This window comes from Acomys russatus, chromosome 14, assembly GCF_903995435.1.
Source record: "Acomys russatus chromosome 14, mAcoRus1.1, whole genome shotgun sequence".
Lineage (NCBI taxonomy): Eukaryota > Metazoa > Chordata > Mammalia > Rodentia > Muridae > Acomys > Acomys russatus.
Genome location: NC_067150.1, coordinates 20752355 through 20778885, shown reverse-complemented (window position 1 = coordinate 20778885; position 26531 = coordinate 20752355). Strand labels below are relative to the sequence as shown.

Here is a 26531-nt window from a genome sequence, read left to right as displayed (position 1 = left end):
AAGGCTAACAAAATCCAGGAAATCACCCTGCATGATTGTTTCCTCCTTCCTTGAAAAATTAGGGCATGTGGCACACACCTTTAATCCCGGCACTCTTAAGGCAGCGGGTGGATCTCTGAGTTCAAGGCCAGTGAGGCCTATGACAGCCGGAGCTAAATAGTGAGACTCTGTCACAAACAAAAAGACAATCCAGCCCCAAACAAAAAACAAACCAAACCACTAACAAAAGGGTAACAGGTAGGCGATGCTGCAGAGCAGGCACACCGCATAACACAAACTGCTTTACAGATTGGTGACAGTCCTAACAAAACTGGGCATGGTGACATATGTCTGTAACCTCAGTGTTTGGGAGGCTGAAGCAAAGACAGTTTGAGGTCAGCCTGGACTGCACAGCAGGACCCTGCTGGGGAAGAATGAACAGGAGGAGAAATCATTCAGTAGTCTGCTTTCCTTGACAGTCACACTCTCACTGCCAACGCAGTGGCCACTGCTCTGCCCATACTGTCTAGTCACCACTGCTCTGCCCATACTGTCTAGTCACCACTGCTCTGCCCATACTGTCTAGTGACCAGAACTCCCCTTGCTGTCACCTCAGCAGATGTGGTCCTACGGCTGCTGTCTAGTCTGCAGGGCCTGCACTCCCAACGCCGACTCCCCTGCAGCCTCACTCGATACGTCTCCACTCCTGCTCTGTGCTCTTCTTGCCCTTGCTAGCAGCTTGTCTGTCTACTCGCACCTTGGCCCATGACGTTTCACTCTTATCTTTTAGCCTTCTGGCCTGCATTTCTAACTACCAATTATACCTTCCTGGGACCCTCAAATGTACTCTCACTGTGGTTAATAGCCTTCTCCTGGTTTTGTTGTTGCTCTGGGTTTCTCCTGGCAGTCCTGGGGACTGAGCCCAAGGCCTCACGCAGGCTGGGCAAACTGTGCTACTGAGCTACGGTCCTAGCCCTTCCTCCCTTATACCTAATCTGGCAATTTATGTCATGCCCGAGATACTTGGCAAAAACTTCTTAGTTCTAAAAACTCTATTCATTCTATCTGAAAAACATTCATGGTTTTAGCCTTCCTTTCCAGCTTCTACAGCTGAAACTCCAGAGTGCACCATTAGCACTCAACCTACTATTCTAGCAGTCTCCCAAGGGTCCTCCTGGCGCAGTTTTCCCCATTGTAGTCTGCCTATGGGCTAGAACATTTGCTCGAAAGCAGATCTATTCATGCTGTGAGCTAATATATGCACGCTACTTAAAGCAGAACCTTATACATGACCATGCCTTATTAAACGTACCAAACTCCAGGAACAAAGCCCATTTATGCTGGCTAATTTTATGTTACCTTGACACAAGTGAGAGTTGCTTGGGAAGAGGGGACTGCAACTGAGAAAATGTGCCCACCGGCCTGGCCTGTAGGCAAGCCTCTGGGGCATTTCCTTGATTGATGGTTGATGTGGGAGGTCCCAGATCACTGTGGGCTGTGTCACCCCTAGGCTGCCAGTCCCAGTCCTATAAGACAGGCTGAGCAACCCACAGAGCATGCCAGAAAGCAGCATTCCTCTATGGCCTCTGCTTCAGGTTCCCGCCCTGGCTTTCTTCAGTGATAGACTGTTACCTCAAAGTGTAAGACGAAATAAAACCTCTCCCAAATTGCTTTTGGTCATGGTGCTTTATCTCAGCAGCAGGGACCTAATTAGGACAGCATTCGAAATCACCTGTAATCTGTTTTCCGCCTAGCCTACTGCCCTATGTCTCCCATGTTTTGAAAATTCTGGATGCCACTCATAACACACTTTCATGATTTTCAACATTCCTTGCATATTCCCACTGTCACTCAACCCCAACCCTATTTTCTAAAGTACTAAACGAAATGCTTAGTATTACTCTAGAGGAACGTGTAAATAGACAGTTTATTCCTGAGCAGTCCTGTTTGGCCCGGAACTGCAACTCACAGTGATCCACCGGCCTCTGCCTCCCAAGCACTGGGATTAGAGGTGTGTTTATCACATCTAGCCTGTATTAAGGTTTTCTTATTCTGTTTCTTAGCCTTTTGAGTTTTTTTTTTTCTCCTTTGTAAAAAACCTTGTTAAGTTACATTTATTTATTTGCTTATTGTATGTGTCTCTGAACACTTGTGAATTTATCACAGCTCATGTGTGGGGGGGTTGGGGGACAACTGCAGGAGTTGGTTCTTTCTATTGTGTGGGTCCTGAGAATCAACTCAGGTTGTTAGGCATGGTAGCAGGCACCTTCACTCGCTGTGCACTGAGCAGTCAGCCCTCTTGCTGGGCCCTTTGATTTTTTTTTTTTTTTTTAAGAATTTTTAATGGAGGATTTTCTTTATAGCCCTGGGTGCCGAAATCTGCAGCAACAATCAATCCCCTGCCTCACCCTCCAAAGTACTGGGATTACAGGTGTGAGCCACCCAGATTGCTTTTTATTTGTTTATTGTTTTTATTTGTTTGTTTGAGACAGGATCTCACTATGTAGCTCTGGCTGCCCTGGAACTCACGCTGTAGACCAGGCTAATGTCAAAGTCACAGAGATCTGCTCACCTCTGCCGTCTGAGTGCTTGGACTAAAGGTGTACAAAACCACATGCAGCTGACTTGATTCTTTTAAAAAAGAAGTTAATGATCGCAATATTAATAAACACAGGAGAAAACATGTAAAATACCAGAGACAGGCAGATTCTGGAAGAAATCCCAAGCTAGCAAGGGACTACTAACTCAAAGACAAAGGTGGAAGGCATTTGATAACCACGGTTAAATTGTCCTCTGCCACATCTATGCCCCACTAGCACACTAGGCAGAACACAGTATTAAGCCGTGTGCAAATCACCTAAGTACTTTTCAGTTTACTCCAAGCTTTCTTAAAAGTTAAAGCATGCCAGAATTGTTATTTCACTTTCCATGGCCATTTTACTTGGTTTGTCTGGTTCGCTTCCTTTTTGCTTTACCCTTCAAACTGCTATTGTAAAAAGGTGGTCATGTCTTGAAAACAAAAAGCAAAGGTACCAGGACAGTTCAATGAACAAAGTATAGCTTTCACAATACTCTTATCCAAGAAAACCATTTTTAACTACATTGTAATAACTCTCCCCCTCTATAACACATAAAGATGAGTTGCTTGCTTTGTTTCTCATTTTACCTCTAAAGATCCATTTTCATCAGTAGCAAAGGGGAAAAGGCTTCCATAGAGTTTGGTGAATGCATCTGTTCCAGTCTCTAGGATCTCTGCTACTATCCTGGGATCCAAAGGCTCAGTCTCCGTGAAGTCCAGTTCCCACACTGTGTTCACCCAGTCTTAAGAGAAAATGAGGTGGAATTAATAAATGCTCTGCATCAGGTAGAAAACAATCACCTTTACCTGCCAGGTATATTCTAGAAAACAGTCGCTATTCACATTTAACTACAGTTATACAGGTGTCATGTAATAAAAGGAAAGCCATGAAGATTAAGGAAACCTTTTTTTTTTTTTTTTTTAAGGAAACCTTTTTAATGCTAGCATGGTAGATGGGAGTAATCCCAGCACTTGAAGTCTGGTGCAGGGGGACTGCCACAAATTCAAAGCCTAACCAGAGCTACACAGTGAGTCCCGGAGTAAATAGAGCTGCTTAGCAAGACTGTCTCAAAAATCCAAAGGAAAAATATGAAGAAAATCTCTTTCTAAAATCATAATAGACAGCTCACCTATTAGGTTAATTACCTAAATATATAGATGGCTTGGTGGTTAGGAGCACTGGGTGCTGTTATAGAGGACCCAGATTCCAGTCCCAGGACCCAGGACCATCTGTAGCTCTAATCTTTGGGGATCTGATACCCTCTTCTGGCCTTCTGTGGGCAGCTGACATGCATACAGTGCACAGACACACATGCACACAAAACACCTGTTCACATAAAATAAAAATGAATCTAAAATACCAAGAAGGAAACATGAGCTATTAGGTGTAGTAGCCGCAGGGAACAGCTTGTGAGCAGACTTAGTGATCAAGTGTTCTTGTAAGTTCCACTCTGAAAGGACACATACATCACCGAGATCTCCAGCCACTTCTCTGTGAAAAATCTCAGGAGCAAGTTACTAAAGCCAAATTAAAACTACAGCATTTCACTGGCCCCTTGGACAATAATCTCATGTCCAAACACAGGAACCACTTCCTCAAACTGTTTACACTAGAAGAGACAAGCCAGGCTCCTCAGCAGCTCCCAAGCACACTAATGAAAACAAAGAGTCAAAGAGACAGCACCGCAGCCTTCCGCGTCGCTCCTCACCAGGCTTCCCAGCCCTAAGCTCAACTCATTTTCCTCATCGGACATTTCCCTACCCCATCTAAAACTAGGGCCAGATGAGTATGTGGATAGTTCAAATTATTAGTCAGGTACGTCTTCAAAGTAATATTCAAGTTTACCATCATTTAGGAGGATGTTTAGGAGGAAGTCGGAAGAGTACGAATGTAAAGACAGAAGAAAGGAGGCAGCGATGAGGTACCACAGTAGGCCCATGCCAAGGTGTGACCCTGAGAAATTACATGCCATGTAATAGATCTGGTATAAGGGGGTTTACTGAGTTAAGAGAGAAGAGGGCCTAGATACGGGTAGAAGTAGCGAGTGAGCCGTGAGGGCAAAGAGAGAGAGGGGGGAAGGGAGGGAGAGAAGGCAGTGCCCAGAACAGAGAAACTGGACTTGTGTGTGTGTGTGGGGGGACGGATTGGGGTGTGGGGAGGGTGGCTGCCACGTTATAAGGGCCCTGAGGGAAGGGCAGCAGAAATCGCCCGGCACAAGTGAACGCTGCAGCACTGTACTGGTATCCCACCTCCTACATACCCCAGCATACCCCCTTCCCCAGGACTACAGCAGCTGGGGCAGGGATATATAAAGCTGGGAAGGGGGAAGGGGAGTGGCTGCAACTTCTACGGGGGGAGTGAGGGGGGTATGGTCTACTGACACTCTCTTCCCTTTCTACCTCTGTGATGGTCTCCTATGGATAATCAGAACTGCTGATGGCAAGATGGTGGAGATCATGTCATGCCTGCAGAACAGACTTCCACAACTCCTCTTCTATGGTAGGCCAGTGATCTGGTCATCTAGTTAGAAAGCAAATGGGAAAGTCCCAAAGGACGGACACTTGCAAGCCTGTTCTTTCAAAAGGGGTAATGCAGGATGTACAGGTGACAGTGACAGCATCAGGAAGCAGTTAGGAGTATCTTGCAATTGCCTTGATTGACTACAAGGACTTGGGCCTGGACAGCAGCATTAGGGATAGAGCCTGATGTGGGGACTGGGTGGGGGGGTGGGGGCGCGGGGTGGGGTGGGATGAGCATGAAAGGAGAAACTTTCCTTTGTGATTCAGCTGGTTCAACTAGCTGGCTTTGGGAATCTCTATATCATTCCGACATCTAATGACGTCTGCGTGTGAATCATCTACTTGAACTTATGGCCACAAATTTTAAGAAAAAAACAAAATCAATCTGAACAAAGAGACTGTGCAAAAACCACCTGGAGATGGGAATACACTTAGTAAGTCCAGGTAGTTGGCAGAATAAAAGTGACAAATGGGAGGAAACAGATACACCGGCACTAGAAGAAACCAACTATTAGCTTTTTAGATGGCGGCTGTTTTGTTTTGTCTGAGCCATTCCCGTACTGGCTTGAACTCATTTGTGTAGGCCAGGGTGGTCTTGAACTCATGGCAATCCTCCAGCCTCGACCTCTCGCATGCAAGAACAGTGTAGGTCTTTTTAACAGTTACTCTTCTGAACCCAGATCCCACTGCACATCTGGCTGCGCGGGACTGTCACAATCTTGGAGCTCACGCAGTCGCTGCAGAGAGTAAGGCTCCCCTTACCCAACCCCCACCCGCCCCGGGCCGCGCGAGCTGAGACGCCTCAGGCGGAACAAAGCACGCCAAGCCCTGAGCCCAGAACTCGCGGCTACGTTTCCTCACCGACGCTGAGATCCAGCGGACACCAAGGCTGCAGGTCTCTTCCAAGATCCTGCAGCGCCATCGCGACCATGGAGGTACCGGCTGGCATCCGCTCCCGCGCGCGCTCCGAGACGTTTCCGCGAACCAGTCACAACGTTCGGGATTTGCAATCGACCAATCACCGCGCTGAGCCGAGTTCGTAACGTAAGCCAATGGTCTGGGTCGTCCGCTGCGTGCGCGGAAATGGGCGGGGCGAAGAGTGGAAGCTAAACAAGGCTCCTGGAGATTGTTCTTTAGCATTCCAGTTAACGTTGGGGTCAGGACGCCACTAGTATTTTCGTTACCGTCTTGTCTTTTTTAAACGACAGGAAACCTAGAGGCCAGTGGAGACAGGATACCTTCCTGTAATAGTCACCTTTGCCCCTGCCGCTGTACGTGTCAAAAGTACCTCCCTTCGTCAGACAGCATGCAGATGTTCATATTCGAATGAAAGCAGTCCGGCGTTTATCGGGCTAGGAAATGAGGGAAATGCAACCAAATTATGACAAGGACGCACCTCCAGAGCCAGGACTTTACAGAACATCTGGGCCCGAGCTCTGCTGGAAAGAGGCCAGGGCCGCCATGTTAATTAAGGGAGAGACAAGGCGCACTTTGGCACTGCACATGCGCGGATCAAGGCAGCGCTTGAGGGCCTGGAGGCTGGGAGGGGAGGGAGGGGGAGTGAGAAGAAGACGTGCGCGTGCGCGTGGCATCTCCTTCGCATCCGGGCCGGAGTTCTCCTGCCCCCTCCCCCGCCCGGCGCCGCCGTCGCACTTCGGTGCGTTGCACCGCGGGAGTCTAGGCAGTTCAGAGTGTGACTGGGCGCTGCACCCCACCCGGTGGGCGACGGCACGCGTGCTTGCGCCTTTTCGCCGGGGTCCTAGCCGCTGCACCGCCGGGATCTGGGGAGGTACGGTGCCTGGCCTCTCGGTGCATCGCAGCTCTGGGCGCCGCAGCCCGCGGCCGCCTGCCTGCCTTCCTCGGCCCTGCCTCTCCCTTGGGGCGCAGGCCGTCGGTGATCAGCGGAGCGGGGCTGCGGTGCGGCGTCCAGCGCATTCCCGCAGCCGGCCCTCCGGCCTGCCTTCCCCGCAGGCAGCCCGCGCCTTGGAGGGAGGGAGCAGTCTGTGCCGACACCGGCGCGGCCAGGTGGGGAGATGAGCTTCTTCGGCTTCGGGCAGAGCGTGGAGGTTGAAATCCTGCTGAATGATGCGGAGAGTAGAAAGCGAGCGGAGCACAAGACCGAGGACGGGAAGAAGGAGAAATATTTCCTCTTCTACGACGGGGAAACCGTCTCGGGGAAGGTGAGCCTGTCTCTGAAGAACCCCAACAAGCGACTAGAGCACCAGGGCATCAAGATCGAGTTCATTGGACAGATCGGTGAGTCGATTCCCTGGGATCTCCCTAAGCCCCGCGACGTCAGGCCTCCCCTGGTATCGAGTGTGAGACGGACTGGGAGCAGAGATTTTTCCGGGCCCAGCTCCTGCGAGGCCTGTGACAGGTTCTTGTCAACTGCAGTCTAAAGCCGGAGCTTCACCCACGAGTCCCGCCCGTGGGCGACTCCCCCATGCATTCATTACCTCTTCCATTCCAAAAGTGACAGCGTGCTGCTGGGGAGGTGGGGACAGCCTTAGATACGGTAGGGAGCCCCCTGCTGTATGGTCGGACGCTCACCTGGCGCCTATCTAGCCCTATTGTCTCTGCAGTATGCTCCCAGCTTTGCCTCTGGTACCCGGGATTTCCGAGTGAGGTGCTTAAGCAATATCCTGCAGGTGGGTTTGACAGCTACAGCTGTCAGATCCAATCCAAAGTTAAGCGGTGACCCCACCCACCCCGTCCATCTTTTTCCCCCTTTAAAAAAAAATGTGGTGTGGTAGACAGGGTTCATAAATTCTGTTTGGCTCACCTCTACTCTGAACTACCTTTCATGGGCATGTTTTTAAAATACCTTTAGCCTGCCTCTTTTTGACTACCTATGTTTCTCAGGCTTCATTATATGCTAGTTTTAATTGTATAATTTTCTCCTTAAAGTCAAAGAAGTGATATTGCAAGGACTATAATTAAATAACCAAAAATTTGTGGTGCTCAATAATCTTCAGATATTGTTAATTTTACTAGAACTGGACAAGGGAAGGTAGTAAGAAAAAATGGGGGCGCCAAGTGAGTATGGTGGCACATGCCTTTAATCACAGCACCTGGGAGGCAGAGACACATCGATCTCTGTGAGTTGAAGGCCAGCCTGGTCTACATAGTGAGTTCCAGGCCAGCTGGCATTGCACAGTGAGACCCTGTTTCAAAATAAAACAAAACCCCACAAAGATTTGGGGAGCTGCCCATCATGACTGGGTTGTCACCAATTCGAAGTATATGGAGTCTTTTGTGTTATCAGATCCCTTGGGTACTTCTAAAATAAAATATTTGTGTTATGAAGTCACCAGTAGGTTATTCTCCATGGATGATGAACACCCCCCCCCCTCCCCTGTACCCTGTACTGCACATATGGACACTGATTTTAGTGACTTCCTTGGGAAAGCTTGATAAATTCACATGCTTAAGAGTGTAGCATAGCATCTGTTTTCTCCCTACTACAAAAGCAGGGAGTACTGGTAGGAGGAACCCTGGGGAACAGAGCCCTTGTGGGTAGATTAGCAACCCACTGTCTGGCCTTAAGCATCTTCCCTCTGGTATTTAGAGCTATGAAATCCAGCTGAAGACTGGCTGATTATAGAGGAATTTTTTGTTTGGTTTTGGTTTTTTTTTAAAGCCAGGATGTGAAAGATCTGCTGCTGTACCAGAAAAGGAATTGGAGTGTGCATTTCACGCTGCTGCTTGCCCTCCTGCTGCTGGCGCAGGGTGGCAGGACAGGAGCACTGCCCTGCGCATTTGGAGCCTGGTGGTTGTTGTCTCGCGCTGTTAGCTGTATCCTTGCTCTCTTCCGAACTAGAAACCAGTGGCATTCCTGACTTTCTACACAACAGTGCCTTGAGATACTGCTGTGTGTCCCCTGGGAGGATAAAATCAGCCCTAGTAAAGAGTCATAGGTCAGATTATATAAATCCAAAGCATTTCGTGCTAATATATGGAATAGCCAGTGCTTGCCTACTGAGAATTGGTATTTCAAGTAGGAGATAAAGTTACTACATCGGTTCTTCTGCTCTGTAATACCAGGATACGCAGGTATGCTCTAGTCATTGTCTGTACCACCACTCCCTGATTGTAACTCAGAAAGGCCCCTGCTTCAGTGTGAAATGAGCCATTCCAGAAGGAATGCATGGTGTTAAGTCAAGGTCTCTTTCTCTTTTTATTTAAACGTTAAGGTAGCCAAAGAGGCCTTTTGCTGTAATTGCCCCACCTGGTCTCTTGCCTAACTTCTTCTTCCAATATTGCAACCTTACTGAATTTTCTTAAAACCTTTTATTGCCAGGGTAATAATGTTCCCTGGGCCCTTGGCACACTGACCTGATGGGGCCCCAGCTTTGTCAGCTGTAAATCAAATATAATAAAAATCACCTGGTTATTGTGACGAGAGACACTGGGGGACTCTGTCTCATGCCTCAGATAGAGGGTTGCTTTATAAAGGTAAAAGTAGTCAATTTAGTAACACTTCCATTTCACAAACCGTATTACAGCCGCTGAGTCAGTCTCCTCCCTGCCTAGACTTCTATTCTTTCCAGTTAGCTGGCCCAGTTAGCTGGCCCTGTGGACTTTTACAGCGTACATGTTTCAGCTCTTTGCCTTACAGTGTGTTCTTCTGCCACACGTGGTTTCACAGCTAGCAGTGGGTGTGGTGCTAACAGCATATAGTTCACCTTCATTCACATGCATAAATTATAAAGTATATTTATTACTTGGCCTTGAGATATATTTCATTGTCAAGGAGAAGCCATCAGAAAAACCTTTCTAACCAGGTGTGATGGTGTGCATTTATATAATACCAGGACTCCAGAAGTTAAGCTAGGAAGATCTCGTGTTCAAGGCCAGTCTGGCTACAGAGCAAGTCCTTTTCTCAAAAAGGGGGGAAAAGCAATAAAGCAAAAAGCCTTTCTAGATATGTTCGGTATACAAGTTTCACTTCCCACTTTGCCCACCACGCTCTCTCTTGCTGTAATTGACAGACATTAAAGATGTGCCAGCTTGTTCAGAGGCACAAAGCGCTTTCCCTGGCCTTCATATGTCTTTATTTTCTTTGTGACTTCCCCAAAGAATCGAGGAATGACATATTGTGTCATACATCTAAGGCAGTTGTTCGGAAGTGACTCCAGGGCACCAGAGCAAGGCCAGTGGGTAACTTTGTTGAAGTTGTGGTTCTGTGGTTTTCTCCTTCATTGCATTCTTTGACTATGTATCAAGTAGGTGGAACTCCTGTCCTGTTACAAGGTCAGGCTAGATGGGTAACTGTAGCTACGGCCAAGAGTTACCTACCCTCCCTGAGTTTTGCCCTCCTTCCCACTGAACCAGGTTGTACACTAGCTTGTTTGTTGCTTGCTTGTTTGCTTGCTTGCTTGTTTATTTGGGGTCTTGGAGGAGCTGGAGGTATATTGTCCCTTGTCTCACTCTCTAACCTGCTCAGGCCATCTCTTCTATAGCCTTCTCATGATCTTCTGCAAGGATGACCTTCCTAAGAGGCAGTTCTCATAGTGTGATCCCTTAAAAGCTGTTTTATTTTGGTTGTTTTTTTATCAGCTCCTTAGAGGGAGTATATTTATTTCCTTCCTGGAGCTTATCCCAACCTGCCTTTTCAGATTCATCTCTCAGTAAGCTCATCTTCACTGATGGTAGCTCCTTCAAATAGTATCTTCTTCTCCTAGGGCACGGTGGTGGGTGGTGCACACCGATAGGTCCAGCACTGGGAACCCCGAAGCAGGAGAAGCATGAGTTCCAGGCCAGCCTTGGCTACATAGTGAGACCTTATCTAAAAATTAAAAGAGACAGAGATTGGGCGGGGGGGGGGGGGGGGGAGAGAAAGAAGAAGAAGAAGAAAAGAAGAGGAAGAGGAAGAAGAGGAAGTAAAAAATAGGGACGAGAGAAGCGGCTCAGCAGTTAAGAGCACTGGCTGCTCTTCTAGAGGTCCTGAGTTCAGTTGCCAGGACCCACGTGTCAGCTTACAGCCATCTATAACTTTACTCCCATGGAATCCAATGCTCTCTTCTAGTAAGCAGACATACATGTAGGCAAAACACCTAAATACATAAGTAAATCTGCTTTGTCTTGTTTTTCGAGACAGGGTTTCTCTGTGTACTATTGGCTATCCCAGAACTCATTCCGTAGACCAGGCTGGCCTCGAACTCTCAAGAGATCTACCTGCCTCCTCCTGAGTGCTGGGATTAAAGATATGCAATGCCATTGCCCAGCTATGACTCTTTTTTTGGGAGGACAGGACTTCAAGACAGGGTTTCTTTGTATAGCCTTGGCTGTCCTGGACTCCTTCTGTAGATCAGGCTGGCCTCGAACTCACAGAGCTCTGCCTGCCTCTGCTTCTCAAGTGCTGGGATTAAAGCTATGTACCATCACACCTGGCTTTTTTTTTTTTTTTTAATATGAAGTATAATAAAAATTCCCTTCTATATGAGGCCCTGGGTTCAAACCTCAGTGCTGCCCCCCACCCCCAAAGAAAATTCTGTTCCTTCTAATGGTTTGGTCTCTTCCCCTTGTATTTTTCTTTCTGAAGAGTATAACCTACTTAATTTATACTTTTTCTTTAAAAGCTTACTAATTCCTTCCTCTACTGTTCTAAGTCCCAGGTTTACCTCTTTTCAAGTAGGCTATGACTTCATGATTATTGTGTTTATTTTGTTTCTTCAGTTGTCTGACCTTAAAGGCCAGGCATTTCCTTCAGCCCATCACTAGTCCAGGGGTGACTCTCTAGTCTCAACAGCTAGCACATAGAAAGTACTCAGAGACTCTTTGTTACTGGGATAATACTGGTCCAGATCAAAGATTTTCCAGAAACTGTTTTCTGGACTTTTTTTTTCCCCCTTCTCATCTTTTTTAGAATCCAGGAACAAACTTAGAGCCACGGCTATGCTGGGCAAGTATTTCACAACTCTGAATTCTGGTTCCTAGAATTACTTTAATGAAAGAAAGGAACAGTCTACACAGAGCAGCTAGGTTTCCTGCACTTGCTTGTGAAGGTGTGAGCTAGCTAGGTGTTCCTTTCAGTTAGGGCCACTGAGAACTTAGGTGGGATTATGACCATATGCACCGATTAGAACAACATCTGGAGGGATCTGGAAATGTCAGGGCAGTACGTTGATGTCAGCTTATTTGTTTTTGCATATCTTTTGGTCATTTTCCTATTTCAAGTTCAGATTACCTCTCCCTGTTGAAAAGAGAAGTTACCAGGCCTGTGGCTTACAGGTCCTGCAGCAAAGGCTCTGAAGTTACAGTTTAAACATTGTTTCAAGAGAGTAACAGGTTCCTAGCCCTTAACTTAGATACATGCTTTTGTAACCCTCTGTTTTTGGCTGCATGGCTGTCCTCCCTAGACTAGCAAGCTTCTGCTGATAGCGTAGTCATGCCAGTAAATGTGTGGTAAAGGAAGTCGTTGGCTAGGTTAGACCACTGGGATTAGGAAAATAGGTAGAATTCAGAGAGCAGAGAGGGAACTCCTGCATAGTTATAGGAGAAGAGGCCATTTTCCCGCTGGGACCCTTTGGAAGACACTGGAGGAGGAGGTAAGCTAGACTTGGGAACCTTGGAGGCGAATGTGGTCAGATAAACCAAATATAATTAGAAGGTCAAACTCGCAGAGTTGGGCAGACACAAATATTGTTAAACCCCAGAGCCAAATAGGTAATTTTTACAAAGTGTTTAGTGAGTTCATCAATACCAATAAGCCTGTCCTTTTAAAAACTCCAGAGACTTTTATTTTTAACTCATTTACTCTCCAAGTACCAATTGAAAGAAGCATGTAGAGGTTACCTGGGTCAGTTCTGGCAGACTTACCAAGTTGCCAGCCAGGCGTAGATTTGCACAGAGCAGAGCTGGAAATGCACAACCCAGAGGTGCCATCGTCCCTATGGGCCTACCAGGGCCGGGAGCAAGGGTGGAGCTATGGCAAGCAGGACTCTGGATCACACAGTCAGCAAACAGAGGCTGGGAGAGGCAGGTGAAAAGGCAGCTCTTGCTGCTGTCTATTTCTCCCAAGTCCAACATGAAACCTACACTGCAAGTGGCGGAAGCCCAGCAGCAGGTCCCAGGATGACTCAAAGGCCCAGCCTGTGATGTAAAGCTGGCTCAGTTTCCTTCTACAGTGACAACCTCACTTCTTGGCCGTTGGTGGCGGGTATTACCATGAAAACATCCTGAGTGCAAAAATCATTTCCTCCTTTTGAGTGAAGACGAAAACTAATGACAGAAGTTAGATGAACAACAAAGGATGGAGTGAACAGTTCACTTTCTCGTGTTTGGGATGCCTCTAGCTGTTGCTTTGGGATGAAAGAGACACTTTTATAGTCTCTTTAGGGTCCAGGCTTCTTGCTAGAACACTTGGATTTTCTTTCTGAATTCATTCAAGATGAAACTAACCTTTCTGGCAAATAGCAGTGTAAAGCTACTATTTGTGCACTTTTGGCCACAGTGTTTGCAGAAGCATCCCAAGTTGTTTATAAAATTACAAACCAAAAAGGCCATTCCAAGCTAGATATGACAGCATATACCTACAGTCCAAGCCAGGAGAATGACCACAAATTAAAGCCATTCAGGGCTATGTAGCAAGACCCATCTTAACAGAATAAAACAACAAAAGGCTGTTCTAGCTCTCCTGAGACCACGGTGTTCTCTTATGGAATTTCATGGAGGCACTGATTCTGATGTGATATAGGAAGAACAGCACTGGGGCAAATGTGATGCTGTACAGAAAGATGGGCCAGGCAGTGTTCGTGTGTAAGGTTGCTAGGACCCTCAGGTACCAGCAGCCTGGCCACGCTCTGAATCTTCTGTTTTGTTTATTTCTCATGTTGCCTTGGGCTGTATGATCACCGCCTTTGCTTTCCCCGCCCTCCCCACTCCCCTTCTCTTTCCATTTTCCTCTTGATGCTGGAACTTTTCATTGGAAGTTTATGGACATTGGGGCAATGTGCTTATATGAATTCATTGCAACTGAGACAAAAATCTTAACACGTGGGAGCTGAGGTACAGGGTTCCCAAGTTAGGAGATCAATTCTCACATGAGCCAGCACTATCTACCAGGCTATGTAGCAAGACTGAGTGAAGGATTTCCTGTCACTAAAGATGGCCAGCTCAGTCCTGCCCGGTCCTTTTCTACATGTTCTTACTTTCCTGGGGGCACAGGTAGTTACTGGGTTACTCACTTTCTCCCACATAATTTGGAACTGTCACGTCCCATAAGTGGATTTGTGCATTATTACTCACTGCCTACCATGCCACCCACTGCTGAGATCACTTAGTATTTGGAAAAGGAAGTAGATTATTTTTAATAAGAGACTGATGGCTGGGCATGGTGACACATGTTTTTAATACCTAGCCCTCAAGGCAGAGGCAGGTGGATCTCTGTGAGTTCAAGGCCAGCCTGGTCTACATAGTAAGTTCCAGGACAGCTGGAGCTCCAGAGAGACACTGTGTCAAAAATTTCAAAAAACAAAAAACAAAAAAACAAAAAAACAAAACAAAACAAAACAAGAACCCCAACCCATTGATCAAAATATAACTAGGTAGGAAATAAGCCACATATATTAGCCACAGATACACTGTAAATTTGTATGGAAATAGTATCCCTACAATAGAATTATCTATACTGTCACCACTTTCATGAATTGGATAGATGCACTTTGCATTTTGTTTGCTTGTTTGTTTAGTTTGGCCTTTCTTTCTTTTCCTAATGCTAGTGTCAAACCCAGAGCCACCTCATGTGTGCCAGACAAGTACTCAACCATGAACTGTACCCCCAGCTCAAGTTGGGTAAATTTTACAATAGCTCACTCAGCTTCCAAATGCCCCTAAGCCAAAGACACGCTCTGAGGGATGAGCACATCAGGGGAAGCTTGTGGAGTGTTGGGGGATTTTGCAGTCAGGTTACAATTGACAGCGGAAATGGTTTCTCTTTGTGAAGAGATGGTCTTCTCCCCAAGACAGGGCTGGAGACTGTGTTGGCACCAGAGAGGCAGGATGTCTGGTTTCTTGAGCCCATTAGGGTTTTGATCGCAGTCAAGGCTTTAGATCTTATACTGTTGGAGCTGGACCCAGGGCAAATACACTGCTCAGCTGAGAGACAGATGATGCTCTAGAGATACTGGGAGCCAGGACCAGGCCTGAGAGGCAGCTGCTCCATTGCCCCTCCTGTGAGGTACAGCCTGGCAGAGTGCTTGAACTCAAGAATCTTTGAGGGCTGAGGCTTGACCTATCATGTGGCCATATAGCATCGCAGGCAGAGTTAAGTGTGTCCAGCTAGGGGCCAGGAAGTTGGCGCTGTAGGCTTCCTCTTTCAAGGGCCTTCAGTCCAAAGTAGAAAAGAAAGGCCGAAATCAAAACTTAATCTTAAGTTGTAGACTACAAAAAGACAGAAAATAAGATGGGTCTGATGATAACAGGAGCTTATCATGAAGAAATATCAGCTGGGCCTGGGCTCATCTCACAGGTCCAGGATTTGGGAGGATAGGACAGAAGGATTGCTGTGAGTTTGACCCTAGCCTGCCCTACATAGGAAATTCTGGGCCAGGTTGGGCTATGGAATAAGAAGGCCTGATCTACTCATCTTGCAGGGTTATTGTAAGGCCAATATAATAAAGTAACTGCATAGCCTACAAATATTAGCAAGGTGCCCTGTTTTTTTATATTGATTCTCTTGAGACATACTGAAAAGCCGCTCACTTAGTCTCTTTTAACCATCTCAGAATTTCCTTGCCTTTATTGGTGCATGGTTAATGCGTTCCTAACAGCTGACAGGAGCAATAGCCTGGGGCATCACATCGGTATTTATTTACTTACTTACTTATTTATTTATTTATAGGTAGCTTTATTTAATGAGTCTTTTGCCTACATGTATATATGTGCACTGCATGCTTGCCTGGTGCCCATTGAGGTCAGATGAGGGCAGTTGACCCCTGGAAGTAGAGTTGCAGATGGTTGTGTGCCAACATGTGGGTGCTGAGAAATGAACCCAGGTCCTCTGCAAGAGTAACAAGTGTTCTTAACCAAAGAGTTATCATCATATTGGCTTTTTTTTTTTTTTAAATGGATTCTCACTCTGTGAAGCGGAAGAGTCAGCTGGGCACGATGGTGTACGCCTGTTAATGTAGCTATTTCAGACTGAGCCAGGAGAATTGCTTATGCCCGGGAACTAGTGGCCAACCTAGGAACATAGAAAGACCCTGTCTCAAACAAACAAACCAAAAAGGAAGGGTTTTTGGAAAGGCATGTGTATGGGGAAGTCATTGGAGGGGCTGGAGTCAGGGAATGAGAAGAGACCCTAAAACAAGGCCACAAATCTAGTTTGGGAGCCAGGCGTATGGTGCCTCCAACCTGTTTAAGTAGCCCAGGTCGGCTAGAGAAGGCTTTCTTCTCTCTACAGAACTCTACTATGACCGTGGGAACCACCATGAGTTTGTGTCCCTGGTGAAGGACTTGGCTCGGCCAGGAGAGATCACCCAATCACAGGCCTTCGACTTTGAGTTTACTCATGTGGAAAAGCCGTACGAATCCTACACGGGACAGAACGTGAAGCTACGGTAAGTGGTCTCTGCTGTTTATGCTGTGCCCCTGAAGCTGTCCCACAGAGGCACGGCCTGAAGCTTCATGGCTTTTAAGGGTCTCTTATGTGGCTACTGAGAAGGACAAGTGGTGCCCTAGCACTGGCTCCCTTGGGTCTTTGAACTTGAATGTAGTCACCGTGACCTTTATACATGTTACCATTCCACGGAGTCCCTCAAGACCTTGGAGAGAGTAGGAAAATGTTTATGAAGCAAAGGAATTTTAGTCTGTATTGCCTTTGTTTCTAAGGTAATTCATTTCATTAGAAGTTTATATAATTTAAGTCACACTCATTTTTTAACAGCTATTTCTTAAAAAATTTGTAAATTTCAGTAATTGGCTTTCATACCTGAGGTGGCCACAGACAGACCCTCCAGCTTGTTTTCCAGAGGAACTGACCCCTCCCCATCTGGCTCTGACACACGACAGCAATGTCATTTTGGACTCTGTAACTTAAAAAGCGTTGTCTTTTGAAAATACATCTGAGTTTAGGATTCTAACGCCAGATCTGTCGTCTCCTCCATCTAGAAGGAGATAAGACAGCAGTATCACACAGCATAACAGAGCCTTTAAAACATGGACACTGGGCCGAGCATTGGGCATGGGGGCAGCCCTGCCTATCAGAACATCGGCTGAGACCCATCCCAGGGGTAGTAAACAAAAAACGCTAAAGTGGACAGGAGCACCTGAGATTGTTTTCTCTACTGCAATCTGGGGAACTGAGGAAGGAGACTGATGCCTGGGCCTCTTGGGTTAAAAAATAAAGCCCACAGCAGCCCTAGGCTCGCAGATATGACATCACAGGGAGGACACAGACTCTCCTGTCACTCCAATCACCCGATCCCATCTCAGGAGATCAACTTGTTTTCACTACCCACAGGCTTGGGCTTCGGATGGTGAGGATTTCAGCAAGACCAACATCTCCCCTTCTTTCTCCGGGTTTCCCTCCATCCATCAGAGCTCTGTTTATAGCTGTTTTTGAAATACTTGCACCTGAATTCCCACTAAAGACCAAGTCATCCTGCCACTCTGCAGAAAACGTCAGTGAAGATTATCCATCCAGCAGTGCCTCAGCTGGGCTACGGGAATCGTTAAAAATAAAGGGGGAGGGCAATGCCTTGACATAAGGTCTTGTTATGTTGCCTAGGCAGACCTCAAACTCAAAATCCCCCTGCCTCAACCTCCTGAGTGCTAGGATTACTGGTGTGTGCCACTGAAGTGACTGGTACAGACCCAGGACACCCAAGACCAAGCTCTTAGCACAAAGGAGATACATTTGCCCCAGAGGGTCAAGGGCAGGGAATACAAGACAACGACAGGAGATAGAGGATGAAAGAGGGGACAGGAACAAGGGTCGGGATGGGGGTGTTTGTCCCAGAGGGGAACAGGACAAAGGACTGCCTCTGCATAGAGGAGACAGAAGTGGCCCATAGGCAAATGACAGTTTATAAAGGTGAAAGGGGAAAGCCCAGCTTAGGATGAGGTGTTTAATTTCAATTATGCATATTAATCAGGTGGGCCAAAGGGGGCTTTTGATTGCTAGATTTCAGTAGTTTGATAGATAGACCTTGTTAGTCAGCATTCATAGTTCATAGTCATGAGCCCCCAAATGGATCTGTGTGTAGGTTGTAGGCATAATTTTTTCTAAGGAAAGGGCCCATAAATTCTCAGAGCTATAAAGGCCCAAAGGGACAGACATTACTTACTGTAGGGTTCTCTCAGGTGGGCTATTTAGCTCTCTCCTTTATGTAGCATCGAGAATCTGGAAGTGCTCACTTAGGAGGACTCCATCTCTTACAGCTACTTCCTTCGAGCCACCATCAGCCGCCGCCTCAACGATGTTGTCAAAGAGATGGACATCGTAGTTCACACACTTAGCACGTACCCGGAGCTGAACTCATCCATCAAGATGGAAGTCGGGATCGAAGACTGCCTGCACATTGAATTTGAGTATAACAAATCCAAGTAAGTGTCCTTCACCACAAATAATTTATTCATAGAGGCCCCATGACTGCACAGCTTCATGGTGTTGTACTGTAAGGGGGGACATCACAAAGTAATATAGTAGATGTTAGGCTCGTTATGACTAGACACAGTAGACATTTCAAAGTTCAGCATATTAAATTATTTCCTCTTTGGTTTTGTTTTGTTTTGTTTTGTTTTTCGAGACAGGGTTTCTCTGTGTACACTTTGCTGTCCTCAAACTCATAGAAATCTGCCTGCCTCTGCTTTCTGCTTCCCAGAGTGCTGGGATTAGAGACATGTGCCACTGCACCCAGCCAGTATATTAAATTATTTAGGATCACATATTTAAGCATTAAGATGCCTCTCAAAGTGAAGGTAAACTAGCTTTTTGGTTGTTTGTTTTGGATACTGGGTAAAGCCCCTTCCTTCCATGGGTGAGAATAGTTGGAGAACACAATGCCACTATCATTTGTTTCCTCCTGCTTTAGGGATCAAAGTGAGGAAGGAAACCATGCACCAGCAATGGACTGCTTCCTTCCTGAGCTAAAACGATGTACCGTCCAGAATACCTGGTGCCCTTTGATAAAGGCCTTAAAATAGCTGTACCTGGCAAGCTGGGAAGCCGTGTTTTAAATTATGTTTACGATTAGAGCATCAAAATATTTGTTTGTAAACCACAGATTCTCTGGCAGTCTTATCTTTCTTTGGAATATAATCTATTCCTGAGGGTATTTGGGGGTCAATTCAGAAGTGAAAGGATGATCTTCTCCAGGCATTTATTAGTCTTCTTACTGTCGTGACTCTCCCCAGGCCCACTGCCAACCAGAGACCAGGATTTAAGGAGAGCCAGTCTGTTTACTAAGGCCTTAGGAACAGAAGGAATTCTAAGACTCAACTGTGTAGACCAGGCTGGCCTCAAACTTGTGATCCAGTTTTGACCTCAGAAGTGCTGGGATGGCAGGCACATGCCACATGTCTGATGGGAAGAGTTTTAAACCAGGAGCATACCTGGACTCCAAGAACAACTGTGAAACAAAGTGACATGTTTCTCTGCTCTCTGGCTTGGAACCTAGTGAGGCCTCAGAAGATGACCACTGTTACCCCGAGCCAGTGCTGCTTGTCCGGGCCCACCTGTTGGATAGGGAATAAGTGCTAGAAAGTAGCATGACCCCCGCCCCCAAGTCTCTGTACTCAGCTTGGTCCTGTCCACTAATCCCCCAACACTCTGATGAAGACAGCAACTAGCAGCAACGCTTTCTATCAGTGAGAGCCTGGAGCAGCCACTGGTCAGCGGCAGTTTTGGATAAAAGGTGTTTTGGAGTCAGTTACATGCAGACAGGAATAGCTACTCCTGGTCTTCCAGTCTCCTTGTACAACAGGTGATACTTTAAAGGACCATGAAACATGTTTCTCACACGAGTGTGCTCCTGTGTAAGGGTTCAATATAGTACAAGAATGCTTCTTTCATAAAAGTACAGGAAACCTTAGCATCCAAGCATTGGCTATAAATAGCCCTAAGAAAGGCTGCTGGTGGCCCCCTGCTGTGTCTGCAGGTGTGGAGTTTCCTGCTCAAAGCTTGCAGCTTTTCTAGGAGACTGTAAGCAACAGTACTAGAATCAGTGGGGAGCACTAAAGCCTGGAACTACAAATTGCCTATTTGAACCCTTTCACAGCCAGTTGAATGATCGAGTCTCTCCAACTTCTTTTTTCCTAAATGCCAAGTAAGGAGGGCCAAGAGGCCCAATTCTGAAGCCTGTGCTAGGGTCATGTGACATTGAGTCTGAGCTTCATGTTTGAAGGGTGTGTTGGCTTTCTGGCACACCTGACACAGGGTGTGCATACACAGATACCAGCGCTCTTGGCTAGCCCACAGGGAATGACTTAAAGGGTTGGAAAGTGTTATGCAACGTGGCTGGATTCCTCGGAGCCCATGGAGCACAAGTCATACAGGCAGAGCGCAGAGAGCAAGAAATGGTGCAGAGGGAGATTGACTTCTTTTATCTTCTGCGTCTGTCTGGGCTGTCTAGCACAGAGCAGGCAGAACCATTTACTAGGAAGTGTTAAGGCCAGTTCCCTAAAGACACCGTATGGAGAGTAAAGTGGAAGAAAGACACTTGATTCCTGTGTTTGTTGTATTGGCCCAATACATTAGAAAAACACGTACGTTAAAAACTACTAACGACTGCCCGGTGTGGTGGTGCATGCCTGTAATCTCAGCATTGGGGAGGCAGAGGCAGGAGGATCTCTGTGAGTTCAAGGCCAGCCTGGTCTACAAAGTGAGTCCAGGACAGCCAAAGCTACACAGAGAAACCTTATCTCAAAAAGATAAAAAAAAAAAACCAAACAACAACAACAACAAAAACCTTCACTGTATAGCTGGTTAAGAAGGTATACGTAGTTAATCCTAGCTCCCAGGAGGAAGAGACAGGCAGCTCTGTATGAGTTTGAGGCTAGCCTGATCGACAAAGTGAGTTCCTAGACAGCCAGTAGAAACCCTGTATCGAAAACAAAACAAAACAACAAAAAACCCAACCAACACTAAAGGTGTATCCTGTGGAGACAGAGCAGATAAACAAATATTAACGGTTGAAATAACATGTATCATCATTTGATCAGGATGTGGAAGAGGAAAGACACACAGATTCCAATGAGGGACATACTGGGAAACTATTCCGGAAAGTGAGGTTGAGCATATGCTTCCATTATACGTCTCACCAACAGGGGCCTCCTAGACAGGAAGAAGCTAGCGACTACTGCTGTCTGACTTCCTCTTCCTCCTCTTCTCCAGGTACCACTTGAAAGATGTCATTGTAGGGAAGATATACTTCCTGCTAGTGAGAATCAAAATCAAGCACATGGAGATAGACATCATCAAACGGGAGACGACTGGCACAGGTCCCAATGTATACCACGAGAACGACACAATAGCCAAGTATGAGATAATGGACGGGGCACCAGTTCGAGGTGAGCCTCCTGGCCCGGGCCAATGCCAGTATTTGCTCCCAGGCTGTGTACAGAACTTGGGAAGGGCTCAAATTGTTGAAGTTAAAAAAAAAAAAAAAATATATATATATATATATATGTAAATATATATATATATATTTTTTTTCCTTTGAGACAAGGTCTCACTATGTAGCCCAGACTGATGTGGAACTCATGGGAGTCCCAGTGCCCAAGTGGGAAGGGGAGGGAAACACTGAGTCTGTGGAACTTCGGCATCCTACCTCCTGCACAGCTACAACAGTCCCACACTGACCCTGTTTATATATTGACTTATACTTAAGATTTCCCATGGCTGTCACTCCCTTGGGGTGGAGGCAGGAGTACCAGGAGTTCAGTGTCATCCTTGACTACCTACATAGAGAGTTTTAGGCCCTCTTAGGCTACATGAGACCCTGTGGTTCCTGGGCTCCCCCCTCCTTCTCCTGCCCCACCACTACCCCCTTCCTCGTGGCAAGAAAAAGTTTGAAACTCATTTAAGATACACATGAATATTTAATTGGTTTTTCCTCTTGGCATCCTGGCATGTTTTGTTGCTCAGGGCAAGAGATCCGTGGACTCCAGCCATTTTCATTGCTTGCTTCTGGCTATAGTAACATGTTTCACTTGAGGAATTCATTGGCCTGCCATGAAAGTGCGCTACTCCATTGCCGGTCCATACTACAAGGGCTTCAGACAACAGCAGGAGCCACTGGAGGTGGTCCTCCTTGAGCACTGCAGGGCCCCTGGGGATGAGGTGGCTTGAAAGCTCTTTGCTGTTTGGGAATCTGGAAGATTCTGGGAAGTAGCAATCATTTCCATTCCTGATTGGCTCCGTAACGATCGAGGACGAAAGTCTGATCTCACTTTGAAGTGGGTGGTAGTACATTGCCAGTGGGTGTTCCAGGGGGAAGGAAGATGTCACATTGAACAGCGCATAGCACTGGAGACAGCATAGGCCCTCAGTGTTCCCACTATCAGCCCCTTGGGAGTGTTGGGACCCAGCCCTCTTACCTCTGATGTTTCATATTTCTGACCAGTTGTGCAAGTACAGCGAACTGTCCTTTCTCCCGTACAAAGGAAATGGGGCACAGAGAAATAGCACCGAACAACCCATGATTAACGCTTCACTTATATTTAGCCTACGGTTGGCCTTTCTCAGTAGAATTATTGTCCTCCTTTTGTTCCTCTTACTGGAGTATGATAGGATCTAAAATATGTCACTGGATTCTCCGATTTCCCACATGAGAGCTACAGATGCATTCAGAAGTAGACTGGCTACTGGGGAACAGGGCGCAGAATGAATGTTCTGTTTTCTAGGCCGCCCTACTGTAGGTCACCATTGGAGTGGAGATGTGTTCTGGGGCACACAGTGACTAGTTTCAGGGAGGGATAACCATTGGAGAGAGAGCTCCGTGGTTAGGAACACTCACTGCTTTTGTAGAGACCTGAGTCCTCGCACCCGCACCAGGCAGCTCAGTCTCTTCTAATTCCAGCTTTCTTCTGGCTGCCTCAGACACCTGCACACACATGTGCATAGTCACATATAGATACAAACACACACACACCAATAAAAGGAAATGAAAAGAAAAAGACACCCAGTAACTTAACAGACTTATTGGGTCACACCTCTGATTCCAGCACTTGGAAGGTCAAGGCAGAGGGATTGCTGTGAGTTCAAAGCCAGCCAGAACTACATTGAGACCATGTTTCACATGAATTAAAAACAAAAACACAAACAAACAAAAATCCCAGGAACAAAGCACATTGCACATAGCAAATGGTGCCTAATGACTCCCCTACGCCATCCAGCCAGTGTTCCTTGCCTGACTCAGCTGCAGGCTGACTTACGGTGGCCAGGATGGCTGTTGTAGGACAGTGTCTGTTGTGTCCCTTACCCTCATGTTTGCCTCACCCCTTACAGGTGAGTCTATCCCCATCAGGCTCTTCCTGGCAGGATATGAGCTCACACCCACCATGCGGGACATCAATAAGAAGTTCTCTGTGCGCTATTACCTCAACTTGGTGCTGATAGATGAGGAGGAGCGGCGCTACTTCAAGCAGCAGGTGGGTGCCCTCTCCAGGACCCCGAGTCCCCTTGGATACAGGGCAGAAAGGCCACCATTCCCACAGAGGGCTATCTTTACTCTTAAAGTCTCTATCACTTGTTTTGTTTTTTGTTTTTTGTTTTTAAAGGTTTATTTATTATTGTGTATACAGTCCTTTGCCTGCCTGTACACCTGCATGTCAGAAGAGGGCACCGGATCACATTATAGATGGTTGTGAGCCACCATGTGGTTGCTGGGAATTGAACTCAGGACCTCTGGAAGAGCAGCCAGTGCTCTTAACCTCTGAGCCATCTCTCCAGCCCTATCATCAAGTGGTAGAAACAGGGGATTGCCTAGAACCTCACAGCAGGAGTGCGGATTCCCACATGATAATACCTAGGGTCTGCTTTCTCAGGCCTAATTGATAAGGCTTTTGTGCTCACACCAGCAACATGGGTATAAGTATCCACGGCTTAGATGAGAGATTCCCTGGGACCAAAGTGGGAACCCCCGAGAAAAGCATCCCCAAACCTCTTTCAAGTACCATATTGCCCCTTCTTCCAACTCCATAGGAAGTGGTGTTGTGGCGGAAGGGTGACATCGTACGGAAGAGCATGTCCCACCAGGCAGCCATTGCCTCACAGCGCTTCGAGGGCACAACCTCCCTGGGTGAGGTGCGGACCCCCGGCCAACTGTCTGACAACAACAGCAGGCAGTAGGCCCCTGGGGCCAAGAAGTTGCTGGGCTTCTACTGCAGCACCCCCATCTACCAAACACCAGCGACTGGGGGCGGGGGAGGATGGTGTGAGGCTCAACTGGCCGTAACTTGCAACATTGAAAACAAATCATGTTTTTTACTTAAATTCTTTTTTCTGAAGAACCTATGGGGCTTGGGTTGGGCAGCAGTCTCCCTGAGAGTCTGCAGCCTAGATAGGGATAGGGAGTGGGAACATTCTGGAAACTAGTACCTCCTTTCGGAGGAACTGTCTGTTAAGGCTGCCTTAAGCCTTAAAGCAGAGTTGAGAGCACACATCCTTGGCTCCCGGTTCTCTGGGCTTCCTGATACAGAAGCTGAGTGTGTCCTGCCAGCAGGGCTCTGGGTAGTCACGTCCTACACTCCCTTCAACCATTCTGAGGTAGTGGCAGAAGTTGTTGGGCCTGCCTCATCTAAGTTGGAGGAAGATTCAAGATCAGGAAGCTACCTCTGGGGCATCTGGGACGTGGTGCTCTGAAGTTTCCAGTCACCTCTGGCCTTTCACTACTGGGACAAGACACCTCTCTTCTCATCTTCTGTAGCTTGTCAGGAACCATACAGGAGCCTAAGGAAGAGCCTGGGGCCGACTGTCCTCTCACTTGTGAGGAACAGGGCCACAGAAGCCATGAGACGGTGTCACACATGGATGGCCAAGGGGCTAAGCTAGGGGAAAACATCAGGCAAGGTAACTGCCTGCCTTCACATGACTCCATACGGCAACCCAATGTCTGGGTTGTTCTAGGGAATTATTTTCAGTTATCCACAAGCACTAAGCAGAGGGTCTGTTTCCTTTAGTATAGACCCTTAGAAGAGGCGGGATCTATTTGCGTCCTTAGAGTGATCTGTCGTTACCCCTTGCCCTCCACTTGATTTCTGGAACTGGGCTTGGTTTCAGGCATGTAGTTTTGTTCTTACTATCACTCCAAACCCTTTCAACCCACTGTCTACAAATTAAAGGAGGAAGGGCCCCTGCACAAGACCCTGCCACTGTAACTTCAGAATAATTCTGCTTGCCAAATTATATCTTTGTCGTCATCAATTCACTGACTCAAATTTAGGACCGCTGTTTTTTTTTGGGGGGGGAGGGGGTTGTTTTTGTTTTTTAATTTAAAACAAAATAGGGAAACTTTTGTGTATGTTGGAATGCTAGAGAAAAAGCTGTTCTTCCTCCTGCTCTGTGCTTGGGCCTGTAAGTAGTAAAGGGGTTAACTGTCCTTTCTGCCTTGTCTGGGAATGACCAGGGATTATCTCCTGTTGGACGATTAAGTGGACCTGATGCTCAACACATACAGTATTCGCTGGTCTGTGTTCTCTCTGATTTGGAAAGTAAAGGATTTTTTCCTGTGTCGTCTTTCAGTTCATGTGAAAATAGGAACTCTTCTTAGAAGTCAGTGCAATCTCTGGCTTTGATGGGACAGGGCTGATGGATCACAGGTGACCCATCACATGATGAAAGACACTTGGGGTGACTCGGGGTAGCAGATTTAAGGAAAGTAAAATTTTCCCCATACCAGACCCCAAGTTCAGGTGTGACATGCAATCCCTATGGGAACAGGTTCACCCACCCAGCTGTCCTTGGATCTCAAGGCTGGGGCCCCAGCATACGAGGGAGGTAGGTTCTGTGGTCCTTCCCTTTTCAGGGTAAAAGCCTAGACACTGCTGTGCCTCCTAATAGCTCATTAAAAGCATTTGTCAATTTCTCTGCCTCCCAGCTGACAACACAAACTCACTTTTCAACTTTGCTAATATTTTAAGCCGTTCTCTTGGGAGAACTAGAAGGTATAATGTGCTGTTTCCCTCAGGAGCTGTGCAGGCCAGGTCTTGTTTTCTCTGACTCTGTCCCCATTTTCTTCTCTGCCAACTGTGAAAGTATGGGAAGGCTCCCATACCAGTCCTTTAAGGTTCCCAAACCTGGAGTGCATAGGTACTAAACCAAGCAGTGCAACTTGTAATTAAGAAGCTGCAGTGTTTACATGTTTCTTAATGTGTTGTCTTTTCAATGGCTGTATTTTAAAAGAACATTTGTTTTAATGGTGTCTCTAATTAAAGGAAGCCCTATGGCTTTGGAGGCATTGTGCCCACGGTCCACCAGATTCTGTGTTCTTTTCTTCTTAACTGCCTCATC

The 26531-nt window shown here is 46.8% G+C and overlaps 2 protein-coding genes across 2 annotated transcripts in view; one reads left to right on the top strand and one right to left on the bottom strand.

Annotated features, from left to right (window-relative positions):
* Nucleotides 1–6098, bottom strand: part of Ncapd3 (non-SMC condensin II complex subunit D3) — a 66387-nt gene extending 60289 nt beyond the window's left edge. The window contains exons 1-2 of the mRNA XM_051156802.1: nucleotides 5939–6098; nucleotides 3146–3300 (exon numbers count right to left, since the gene is read on the bottom strand). Coding sequence (XP_051012759.1) covers nucleotides 3146–3300; nucleotides 5939–6026 — 243 coding nt within the window. The 5' untranslated portion in view covers nucleotides 6027–6098. The remainder of the gene's footprint in view (nucleotides 1–3145; nucleotides 3301–5938) is intronic.
* Nucleotides 6099–6686: 588 nt separating this feature from the next.
* Nucleotides 6687–26492, top strand: Vps26b (VPS26 retromer complex component B). Its single transcript, XM_051156101.1, has 6 exons — nucleotides 6687–7333; nucleotides 16482–16638; nucleotides 18461–18625; nucleotides 21414–21589; nucleotides 23529–23671; nucleotides 24225–26492. Exons 1-6 carry the CDS (start codon nucleotides 7111–7113, stop codon nucleotides 24369–24371), a joined length of 1011 nt encoding a protein of 336 aa, XP_051012058.1. The 5' UTR covers nucleotides 6687–7110; the 3' UTR covers nucleotides 24372–26492.
* The last annotated feature ends 39 nt before the right edge of the window (nucleotides 26493–26531 follow it).

Bases quoted from the DNA above. Each gene is read 5' to 3' on its own strand.
- Vps26b (XM_051156101.1), top strand. From the start codon at position 7,111: ATGAGCTTCTTCGGCTTCGGGCAGAGCGTGGAGGTTGAAATCCTGCTG. The intron at 7,334-16,481 runs GTGAGTCGATTC...TTCTCTCTACAG, and splicing joins CGAGTTCATTGGACAGATCG to AACTCTACTATGACCGTGGG. The intron at 23,672-24,224 runs GTGGGTGCCCTC...CCAACTCCATAG, and splicing joins GGCGCTACTTCAAGCAGCAG to GAAGTGGTGTTGTGGCGGAA.